The sequence below is a fragment of the Nyctibius grandis genome, chromosome 15 (assembly GCF_013368605.1).
Source record: "Nyctibius grandis isolate bNycGra1 chromosome 15, bNycGra1.pri, whole genome shotgun sequence".
Classification (NCBI taxonomy): Eukaryota; Metazoa; Chordata; class Aves; order Nyctibiiformes; family Nyctibiidae; genus Nyctibius; species Nyctibius grandis.
In genome coordinates, this window is record NC_090672.1 from 4075981 (window position 1) to 4088516 (window position 12536).

The 12536-nt window shown below is 36.9% G+C and overlaps 1 protein-coding gene across 2 annotated transcripts in view; it reads right to left on the reverse strand.

The window, feature by feature from the left end:
• Nucleotides 1-12536, reverse strand: part of TBCD (tubulin folding cofactor D) — a 129019-nt gene that overhangs the window by 21699 nt on the left and 94784 nt on the right. For both annotated transcript variants that reach the window (XM_068413043.1, XM_068413044.1), the window contains exons 28-33: nt 11607-11725; nt 11088-11179; nt 10076-10216; nt 5388-5471; nt 4208-4366; nt 2937-3075 (exon numbers count right to left, since the gene is read on the reverse strand). In XM_068413043.1, coding sequence (XP_068269144.1) covers nt 2937-3075; nt 4208-4366; nt 5388-5471; nt 10076-10216; nt 11088-11179; nt 11607-11725 — 734 coding nt within the window. The remainder of the gene's footprint in view (nt 1-2936; nt 3076-4207; nt 4367-5387; nt 5472-10075; nt 10217-11087; nt 11180-11606; nt 11726-12536) is intronic.

Below are 12536 nucleotides of genomic sequence, written 5' to 3' on the forward strand. Positions count from 1 at the left end.
TCAAAATAGGTTGCATCTTTTTTTTTTTTGAGGTTTTACTTCAAACCTCTATAACATTTTAAAATGTAATTTTCACTCTTTATGGAGGGAAGGGAATCACAGGACATTCTGTGCTGTAACAAAATTTTAAACGTAGTGTAGTTGAACAATCATGAAATTATATCAAAATTATATGCCAAGCCCTGAAACTACAGCATCTGTGAACTGGAGAAAGAACACCATTGTGTAGTTCTGGTTTCCATATACTGAGAGGATTTTTTATGTAGCCATAAGAAATATGCATCATTTTGGGCCAGATATATAATTAGAAGATTCTTTTACACAGAGAAAGTGCCCTTTGAACCAAGGCGATGTTGCAGAATGCCAAACCCCAAAGGGAATGACATCTTCTGTTTTTCCAGATCACTTCAAATGCTTGAGCTACAATTCTTTCAGCAACCACGCTGCCACCAAAATGTTTCTGAGATACCCCACACAGCTCATTTCAGAAAATCTCTTTTAAAAAGCAAAACAAAGAACTACTCTTGCTAAATATACTGCAGAGCAATTCTAACTATGGAAAAATAGCCACCAAGCACTGAATTACAATAGAGCCTTTCTCCTACTAATCTTCCCCGAGAGGATTTAAAGACAAATCGACATTTGAACTCAGATTATCTTGCAGTATACAAGAATCTTCTAACTTTCTATGTCCATGTGTGCATGTGCATGTATATTTTTTAAGTGAGAGAGGGAAGGAAAGAAGAGATCACAAGAACACACACAGGTTACTGCAAGAACACAGATTTGAATAATCCTTTTCCTTTATCCAAGATTTAAAAAACCTGCTGCTTTCATGGATTTAATAGGAACAGTTCTTAAAGTTTTCTATTAATGTTTTAAATCAGTCCCTGGATATTCAGCAAATACTACAGGCTTTGATAGAATAGTTCGAAACAAGTCATTATAAGACACATCAATCTTAATTTATATATCACATTTTAAATATTAAATGTACTTCACGACACACTGTATAATCCCTATATTTTGAGCCTCCCTTGCACTTCTGTCAGGCTCGAAAGAGAATTAGGTCATCTTCTTTCTAAAGCCAAAGCCCTTGAGAATATCTTAACCGGAACAAGCCTTTAGCGTTAAAGAAAAACGCAGGGTCACAGAAAGTTAACATTTCAAAATCATATTTTGAAAATGGTACAGAAGGTTTCCCTTAAGTATACTGGCAGACGGTAACACAGCAAGGGAACTAGAAGTAACTCAACTGTTTACACTTTTGAAAATCAAGCACAACCAGAACTTAAAAAAAAAAAGAAAACAAAACCCAAGATATTAAAATATTGAATAAGAATTTTCCTCTGACCTCGGTTAGCAGTCAGAATGTCTGTTTCTGCACAACTTTTTTTATTCACAAATAACTTTGGTTTTGGTGGAGCCTCCTATAATTAACTGTTTGACTAAAAGCTGAATTTCAAGTGCATGTATGCTATTAAAAAAATCTGTTAAGAGTTACATTGTCTATCCGATAATTATTGTCACAACCCAATAAACATATGCTTTCAAAGTTTTAAAATAGCCGTGGCTATATAATTAGCTGCCATTTTAAAAACACTGAAATTCTCAAAATTGGTTTAAATATGTGAGACTGTACAGACACCAAATTCTCAGTTACACGAAACCCAAAGGCACATGGACATCTCTGGATCACAAGCGCAGAACCCACAGCACCAGGCAAAACCCATCATTTGGGCATATTCTGAACTGCTCACGATAAGACCAGAAGTGGAAGCCGTGGGAGACAAGCTCGGGCTGATGACCCACCGCCCGTGAACCCAGCACGAGCTGTTCTCTCTCCACAAAAACTGCGTTGCCCAACACCTACCACTTTTCTAACAGCTTTCTTAATTAGACAGAGCATTCTTAATTAGAAATACTCTCAAACACTGTTGGGGTGCTGACTCATGGCCTCCTCTGTCTGTCAGGAGGCCACTGCAATTCAAAGATTTAACTGACAGTCCAGAATATTCTGCTACTGGTCTGGTATTTCTCTGCAGTGTCATTTTGAATCTCATATTGAACCATGTCCTTACCCCAACAGTTGTTTTCATATATGTTATATCTTTGGCTACATCAAATAACAAAAAAGTAAGAAGCCAAATATCTCGAAACTAAGAATTCTGAAACTAGCAAGAAAAGCAGTAATATAAGGACAGAAGGATACCCTAAAATTATAATAAAGTCTTCAAGATTTTTATAATCAGCAGCATAACAGACTACCAAAACCAGTGATAAAGACACTGTTCATGCACAGAAGAATGAAACAGATTGCAAAGCTCACAGGGTTCAGACAGACATTTGAATGATATTTCTTCATAATGTAACTTTTGGTATCTCTTTGGTAGTTTTTTAGAAAGCATATCAAATTAACCAAAAAAAATATCTGAACATACTGTTAACACATCTTGGCAACTAATAATTAACACCTTGTATAATTTCCAAATTAAAAAAAAAAAAAGGGGAAACAGGTTACAAATGAAAATGCCTCATTTAAAAAGAGCAATCACCTTGCATTTAGCCACAACATTTAGCAAGCTGAACGGCTCTTCCTCTGTTAATAGCTCGGAAAGGTGAGCAAATAAACCTAAGAGCTGATTGAGCCAACAGGCTGGAACTCCCAGTTTCTGTCAGGCCAGGAAATGAGAAATAAAGTGTCCTTACTCCTTGTTTCCTGCATGCTCAATAACTCAAGAAAATACTTTTAAAGATGAAAAATATAAAGCCCATCAGGTTTATAAGTATAACTTGATTTCTTTTAAAAATCTTACATCTGAAATTCTCATAGAAATAACTATCTGCAATATCCATTGTAACAGACTAAACAGTCCACAATTTTATCAGGTAAATGCATTCTCCTACCAGACAGGAAAGCCGCTCTGCTTTCTTACCGTTGTCTCTGTTAATCCACCGACCGACACCGAGAGACCCAAAAGCACATGGTATTGGTATGTTGGCAAACCCAAAAGCTGGGTGATTCGAGGAAAAGCATATGATGCAGCATTCCAGTTTAGAGTCTTTTTCTCCGACCTGAGAAAAGGGGAAGGAAAAAAATAATCTTGTACATGTGCACTTTGTTCTCCATACGTTCCTATGATACTTCCTCATCCTTAAGCAGCACGTTGGCGAAGGAAGTCTCTAAATTACCTAAAAATCAAATTAATCATTGGTCTTTAAGCATAGGGAGAAAATACATATCAAAACTTCCACCACTGCCAGTAAAGTGAAGCAATCTTCAAGTCCTTCTTCTGATTCAGATAAGGGATTTGAACCACAGCTTCCTTTTCACATGTACTTTTCTCTACACCAAGAAAACAAGTTCTCCTCCTTGTGTTCCATTCCCAGTTCTCTCCCACCACCAACTGATATAAATACAGACTTATCCCAGGAAAGGCTGACACAGATGCACCCCACCACAGATCAACCAGCAATCTAGCAGACAGAGCACTTTTTGAGTGACAGGAGGTTGAGATTCTGCTGAATAAACACAATGAGGACACAAAGCTGGATGTTTCTCATCCCCATCAGATATTATAATCACCATTCAGGAATGAGTTGCTCTCACTCTGAGAAATCCCATCTTGGAAAACTACTGCAACTACAGCTTGGTTAAAATAATACAGTTCATTAAAAATTATCATTATGATCAGTGTTTTCCAGTCAGGGTAAAAATAATTCAGGAAGGGGGACTGCCAATAAATTCCAGCTCTCATATTATGAGAAGAAAATGAGATTATAAACCAGACATTTCATCAACAGCAGTATTACCTAAACACAACTCCCAGCAGATCTGTTCTACCAATGGTCTCCCAGCTATCTACTACTGACATGATCTCTACCATCCACCACGAAATTGGCTGATAGGTTCACAAATTATGGGGGCTGATCCAGAGAAAGACTTATGCAGCATGACCATATAAGACCTATCTCCTTCAGAAACTACGGTTTTAACATGCACACGTACTATAAGGTGTTCTATTTTATATGTTTATGAATATTCATTGCACACTTCAATGAAATTCCAACAAACAGCACCAAGTATTCCTCAATACACAAAGTAGGCATTTGGGCACAGAAATTACATCAGGTTGTTTGTTAGGTGTAGCTGTGTGCATGCATCTTTTATCTTCACTGGTTTAGAATACCTTCTTCAATATATTACCTTGGAAATATCCTTTCTAGCTCTTCTCGATGAGGTACGTGTGGAACTGGAGGATGGTCAAAATGCAGAAGAGTAAGGAACACAGATCCTGCATGAGCTCGAAATTTATCGATTTTTTCAGCTGACTGTTGGGCCAACCAGCACATAATCTGTTTGCAGCTACAAAGAAGAAAACAATTCATCATATAATTTAATTAGTAGAATGCATACTTAAATTTAAATTTAAATTGTTGCAACAATATAAAAAAATGAAAGTGAAATGAAAGCATTCTGGTCTAACGCTTCGTAACAAATGTACAAGCGATTTAAGACATCAACATAGTGACAGAATCTTTATAAAGCTTTGTCTCCCACAGATCAATCAAAAAATGTCATGGCATTAATATTTTACAGTATTTGATGTTCACATACAACCTTTCATCCACAAAGACAGGAAGGTGATTTATGGTTTGGATGAACTACTACATTTCAGATGGAAATAGAGCAGGAACCTTGAGAAAAGCACATTTCCAAGTAGAAAGCTGCACACACAGCAGAGGACAAGGTCTAAGAAATCATGTATATAATTCAGCTAACCATTGGACATGCTCTGTCCATAAGCCAACACCATGGTCTTTAGAACTATTAGGAGAGTTTTGCTGCAGCTCAAGCTATGCTTAAAAACTGTTTTTTGTTTTATTGGTTTTTGGGGTTTTTTTTACTGTTAGGAGCACTGTATCATGAAATCAAAAATCAGAAGCTCAGTGTAAATTATGGTTTTCTGTATCTCCTTCCTAATAATTCGGCAAAGAAGACAGAAATTAATACAAACTCCTCTCCACGTTTTATCACATTCCAAATTAATGACGCGATGCTCTGGATAAGCAGGCAAGTTTGCTTTCTATTGAAGTGAACAATACTGGCAAGCTCCACAGAGGCGGCAAGTACAGACCAAATCTCACAGCCGCACTGTATTTCAAAGGTGGGACTGCCACCCAGTTTCTCTCAATAATGTTAGTTTCTCTGAAAAACAGCTAGAATATTCTCAGCATCTGTATGGGTGCAAGCTTGATGCATTTCTATCAAAAGTTCTGTCACACTCAGTAAAGGAGTAAGTATATAGTATGTAAGCAACGCTTTCTCGTATGGACTGGAATGTAGTTGTAAGAGATAAGATACAAAATGAGTACAAGGAGCATACATGTTGGCATTAATTAACTCCGCTTCATTCTGAACCAGCAGAAGCGTCACTTCCATTAAACTTGTCATAGCAGCTTCACGTACCCTGTTGAGACAGAGATACATTAGAGTAGTTACATCAGTATTCATTTAAATAAACACATTGGCAGTTAAGTTAAACAGACACTGGCAAAAAACTCAAACCAATGAAAGCGCTGACCCCTGAGAGCAGCTATCGTATGTTTGTGAGGAAGAGGACTGTGTACAGCCGTACCCTCAAGCCTCACTCTGTGAAGTGAAGCCCACATTTGCACTGAGGGTACAACAGTCATCCAAGCTCCCTGCCTCACCATCTCATCTTTTATTCCAGCCAAATGTCGTGAGGTTTGTTCCTCATTTTAAGAAACTTAAAATTTATAACTATTAGTAATATATAGTGTGCAAGTAGATGTATTTAAAGCTAAGTCCTTTGTCTGCTTCAAATCATCTCCTAAAGAAGCCAACTCACATTTTGACAAGGTATTTAAGCACTGTTAAAAGTGTCATATTCTTGTAAATTTTCAAGCTTAATATTCCAAATATTAAAACAGTGATTCAGAATGGCTTAAGTGGCTAAATAATAATTAGTTTTATGAAAAAGATTAGCTAAAGTAACACTAGTTTGTGCTTGAAGTGCATATTATCTACACGATGGAGACTTTCTGCCTTCAAAGTGTCTAAATATAGTATCAATATAAAAAGAAAGATGAACAGTGTAATTTCAATCAAAAACCAAAATCAAGACACTTGTTTTAAACCACATGCCTTGTCAATACATGAGTTGTTAAAAGTAGTTTCTCTTTCTTAAGATATGGGCAGCACCATGGCAGATCCTCAGTTGGTTACATAATCCTGCAGAAGACCAGGACGGACACATTCATCACATTAGTTGCTCATGGTAATGTCATCCTTTCTCAGTAATAATTAAAAATATACATATATTGAAATATTTGAAAAGGTACTTGCCTACCATGAAAAGACATACTCTTGTTTCTTATTTCCAAAACAAGCTGAAAATAGTTGCCTATGCAATCTAAAACTGGGCGGGACATTTGTTATAATGGTGCAAAAGGTAAATTACATCATTTTTTCCTAAGTAATTTAATACAAGTTTGGCAATCTTTCATCAAAGGATGTTTTCCTACTTTTTTCATATAGTATCTGACTATTAGATATTCATGTCTAACACCTGTAGACAGATTGGACAAGTCCCAGCAAACAATCTGTCAAAAGAAACGTAAAGTTTGCATATGGAAAGTAAAGTTGGTTAAACTTTCCCACGATTCCATTAAAGAAATAAAAATTACACACCAAAGAAAAGGTCTCTCCAGAGAAGTGGCAATTCTCCCCATATCTTTCCATCTTAAGTCAGTGGTTTAAAAGAAACAGAATGGGAAAACATTCATATTTGGGAGGCCACAAAAATATTCAGCAGCCAACAGTGCTATGAGAAAGGAGTCCCCCTCCCCCTTTAATTTACATGTTCCTTGCCTTGTTTTGGCTGGCATTGCCAAAGGAGCTTTAAAAGAATCTGGCGCTCAAAGCACATTTGAATTTTAATGGGTGTTGGGAATTTAATTTCCTCAGGATTTCTTTGAAAATTTTCACTTTGTAAAGTTTTGTTTTTCAATTAAGACACAGACAGAAGGATAAACAATAGGTACAGGGAACTTCAGTGAGAGCTGTCAGGTGTGGAAGTTAACGTGAATACCTAATCGTACTTAGCCAGGTTCTTACCTACTTCAGTATCTCGCCTAATTTTGGAAGCAAAAAGCTTAGTTTCTCTTCCCTTTCTCTGACTTCCTATGCTATATGGTTGCTCTTTTCTTTCAGCTACACCTGTGTCAATCGTATTACTACATTCCCTGAGCAAGAGACCCATTCACCTCCTCCTTGCTGCTTTGACAGCTGAGGAGGGAGCAGAGGGAAAGCCAAGCTCCTTCTTCCCTCACACAAGTTGGAATGACCTGACCCTGATCCTTACTAGTTTGCATCCTTGTTTCTTCTTCTAAGTCTGAGATGTCAAACGCCTACTTTTGTCTGATTTCTTGTCCTGTGTTATTATTCTCCTGTCATATCACAATTTTAACAACAAGTAGTGAAGGCTGAGGAGTTGGGTATCATTATACAAAACAAGAAAAATACAAACACACAAATATTAACCCAGGCTGATAAGAGTAGTCTGAATTATTTGCCCTGTGTACTTTTCCAACACATTTGTAAATATTGTAGTGAAGTACCCTAAGGGAGCAAGGCCAGTCAATTTAAAAAGTGCCAGTACTAACATGGCACAAAATATCTTTCTTCTACTTTGCACTGTAGAACTTACACTTCACTCGTGTTCAAAGACCGAGTAGTTATAAATAACTACTGCAGCTCACGCTGGAACTGATGAGATCTCAATGACTGATAATGACACAAGCATTAAAGTTTGACAGCAGTATAAACTACTCAATGATTGCTGGCAATGAAAAACTCTAGCATGATACACAAGCATAATCACAACTTTTCTTCCTATATATTTTCTTCCTATATATAGAAAGTTTCCTTATAGCCTATATAAGTCCAGCTATCTAATAAGGGATCCTAAAGAGAAGCATGCCACTGTAATTAACATTTTTTCTTTTTTTTTTAAAGCAAACCTGGGGCTACCAAATACAATAACGACACTGAAGTCAAGAGTGAGTAGGACAGAATTCTAAAACAAACATAACCAGAAATTTGAGCCTAAACAAGAAGTTCCCAAACTCAAACAATGCATACTTGGCATCACGTATTCTTATACCGGATTTGAACAGGGATCAGCACGCTATGCATGGCTGCTGAAGCTGAACACAGCCAATGCTCCAGAACGGATTCTGTGTGTAACTGAACTGCTTTGCTTGCAGCAGGGAGGAGGGAACAAGTGACTGAGACTGTTTTGGCCACAGGAAGAAGTGTGACGAGCAAGGAGGAGTGCACACCCTCCCCTGCAAGGTACAGCTAACGTCTCGCCCATTGTAGCCTTCCCAAGTCAGCAATTACCATCACAGGTCGCAACCATCATCGGTGAGCTCTGCCAGCTTTGCTATAGCCACAACATACCTAGTTTGGAGCCTTTCATTTCAGTAGTCCTCTGTAGCTCCCCACCTGTTGAGTCTGAGCTGCCAGTTACAATATAGTAGATGCCACTCAATTAAATTAAAAGGAAATTATGCTCCATATTCATATACTACTGTGGAAAACACCCTTCAAAGAAGAGGATAGTGACTGAAAAAATGTCTAACCAGTTATTTCATACAAACACTGCAAGGATATGATTGAAACTAAACACCAAAGCCCTTCATGTGACTCAGCACTGTTAGACAAGAGCTTCTTCAAGAAACTGCGAAATAAGGAAATCTTCTCAACCAACAAAATTATTTCGTACCAGTATGAATATACTCAAACCAGTATGGGTTACTGTTAAACACAGCTGATACAATATGTATAGGATTGTTTCTAAAAGCAACATATATCTGCATATTTTCAAATTAAAATCATGGATTAAGACAATAAAATTAAGAAGCCTTTGTCAAAACCAGCATTTTACTCAAAATCAATTTCCAACAACTAACAGGCAACTAAAATTTATTTACCGTATTCATCTACTTAGTTTATGGCTTCTCTATACGAGGATTAAGTGTTACTGCTCTGAGCCTTCTACATAGCAGCAAAATTGTCACCTATTTTAAATCTGCAGCTACTGGATTTATTCCCGAATTCTAATAATTTAATACTTTTTATTAACAAATACTATTTCAGGCTGGGCATATTAGTGCTCATAAACACACAGAGAAAAGTACCCTGACAAGAGAGCCTGTGTGTTTCCTTAGTACTCATTTGATCTCAAAGATCCCTATTTCACACAGTTTTCTCACCCAGTAACTACTTTGTGGAATTATACAGGATGAAACGAATAACATGAAATCTTCATTGCTGCTTTGTCTACCGCATTCAAAGATTGCAGGAACTTCCAATCCAAGACTGTCACAAAAATGTGGCTGCTACAGACTTAATCTTGTACCTATTCTATGGGCTTCACATCAGTAGATACTTTCCTACAGACAGATGATTTAATTATTACTGCAATCTCATAGCTGAAATCATTGAAACCCTAAACGTACAAAAGAGTCAGTAATACCACAGCTCAATTTATAAAGATTTTATCCACCTGAGTTAGTTACTAGCCTTGAAAATTTGTCGCCAACACGTTATGCAACTGCTCCCTCTCCTGGCGAAAAAACCCCACAACATGAATGCACAATAGGAGCGTTCACTAAATAGACATAAACGTGTCATTTCAAAGAAACAGAAGTCATATTCTCAATCTCTGTACTTTTTACAACTAAATACATTCCTGATATTCACTAAAAGAAAATAATGTCATCCACAAAACCAGAATAAGGCTGAATTTCAGTTTAAAACACAATAGTCCCCATTTTTCCAACTTCCAAGGCAAGGGACGAACAAATTCTTGTCAGCCTTTCCGTTCACTTTCTACTCTTCTTCTCCCAGTGTATTTCTAGCTATACTCAAATCTCCAAAAGCTTGGAGCAATCTATTTCTAATGGGTTTTAAAAAGACATCAGTTTTTAACGAGACATTAAACATGACAGCTAAATTTCAGTCTCTGTTTGTAAGGCATCTTACCATCCTCCAACATCTCCTCGGCTGTCTGTGGTGTAGTCAGTCACACCACTAAATAGTGTAGCATAGATCTGAGTAACGTTATCTTTGCAGACATATTCTTCCTGGGATCCTTCTCCCTTTACACCTATTGTCTGGCAAACCCTTTAAAAAGAGAAAAAGGAGGGGAAAACCACAACACTGGCAAGGAGAAACATTAAGATCAGAGCTTTGTTCTGTTGCTTAATAAAATCCCCCAGACATACAATATTCTAAACACCTACTACATCTGCTACAAAGAGTATGAAGAATATCTCTGAGCCTACTGTGTTATATTGGACGTGATGATTTCTGATCAGTGTTCGGGTTTAAAGGAACACTGGCAAGGCTAAAAACTCCACAGATAAGCACATTGGTTTTACGTCTATACTACTACAAAAAGGAACATGCTTAAAGTACCTTACAGTTTCTGAACTCTCCTTAAAATGAAGTAAGCAAGAACAAAGGACTGATACAATGTGCATTGAATTTTACATTAACAAACTTTACACTGAAGTTTTTGCACTGTTAACAGTTTAAGGGCATATACTCTATGATACTGTTAACACTAACTACACTGTGGCATGTCAACATAGAAAATATTCCTTTAGAGAAGCAGAAGTACAATTTCTTTAAACCAATTCAATCTTCTTATTAAGAAAGTGGAAAAAACATACATTCTTCCTCCTCACTAAAGCTCCCTAAATTGCAGCCCGTGAGAAAGGTGAACTTCAAAATAGCTAATCAGTTAATTGATTAAAAAACACTCCACCAGCAGAGTGGTACTCCATCCTCAGATGTGTGACAATCCTCTGAATCAAAGATATATTGAATAATGGAGATGCATACAGTCCCACACTGAAAAGGTGTATGCCATAGTGTAACTGATTGCAAGAATCATGCTACAAGCTCACAACAGAACACAGAACAGAACAGGAATGAAAAGGAGAAAGCTTCTAGAGAGAGAATTAAAATTAGACAAAACTTATAAACATACTTTGCAATTGCTATTAGGGCATCTCTTCTGGATTCTGCAAAGCTCACGTCTGCAGGGGAAATTAAGGTAACTTTTTTCAATCCTTCCAAAACCTGAAGAAAAGTAAAAATTGAGATATTTAAATCCAATGCATTATTGATGATAAATGTTAAATTTAGATATCATATTAAAATGAACTCAATCACATATGAGAGAACCAGGCAGGCAACAGTGTTTGGTTTCTCACTGGGACTTGTCAGCATGTCTCACTCTTCCCTTTGGACAAATGTTCCACAGCAAAGGGATAATGGAAAAGCCAGAGATTGAATTAACACTACTAAAGCAGGACTGAATTTTAATTATCAGAATCTATGGCAAGCCAAACTCATGATGATTTTCTGGAGTTACTGTACATTAGAATCCAAACTCCTTTCACAAAGACCTTTAATTATGATCATTATTATTTATTGGATTACCATCATAGGTTTCATTCAAAGTACCGTGTGCCCTCTTCTTATTACAATGATCGTATTTTCTCACCTGTTGGAGCCTGCCCTTTAGCAGAAATCTTGGAAGGGCCCCAAGAGCTCGTGAAAAGCCACAACGAATCATTTCCTCTGTGTTTTGTAGTTCTGAAACATACTGTGTCACCAGCTCATCTAGAAAAAAATACAATTGCAGAGTGAAAAGCAACTACCACATCATTATCATTATATATTTGGCTAACATAAAATAAAACAGGAAAAGATCCCCCAAACAGAGCAGCTAGAAAATGTTATAATCCATTAAACTAAAATACAGAATACCTTCAATTTCCTACAGAAAAAAGATAAAAATTTTAAGATGTTCATGGTTACATGAATGAATTCTTATTTTCTAAATATGAAGTCAAATGTTTAGACAGACTAATCCTGGTCATTCAGAGAGAGAAAAGACAAAGTTCTCAATTTTAAAAAGTTATAATTTTTTAAAAATCCAGGGAGTAAGTATGAGTACAAATGTGTGCACAAATGTTTCCATGCGAACACAGGGGAGCAAGTTCTCTTCTATTTACAGGTCATCATTTTCCATAATTAGACAAGTATTCTGTGTTAGGAAAGAGATGTCTCTGGACTTGTGAAGGTCAGTTATTTGACAGTTTTCCCCCAGAAAAGTTTTAATTGGACTCAGGGTTTAAACACACACACAGATCATACCTAAGCAATGAGAAAATTTCATATCACTTTTCATAGACAGACAAAAATAAACCTGGGCTTTTTGCAGGAGGAAGCTCAAAAAGAAGCGACCACTTTGAAGTAGGGATGCTGTGCTCAGATTCTGTGCATTGTCCTAAGACAAAACAGGGACAATGGCTCTACAAACAGTAGCACAGACGAAAGGAACAAGCATAAACTGAACTGGGCATGAAAAAAGGAGGCTCAACAATGAAGTAAAGTAATACGAAGAAGAAAACGAGGATGAATGAAAAAA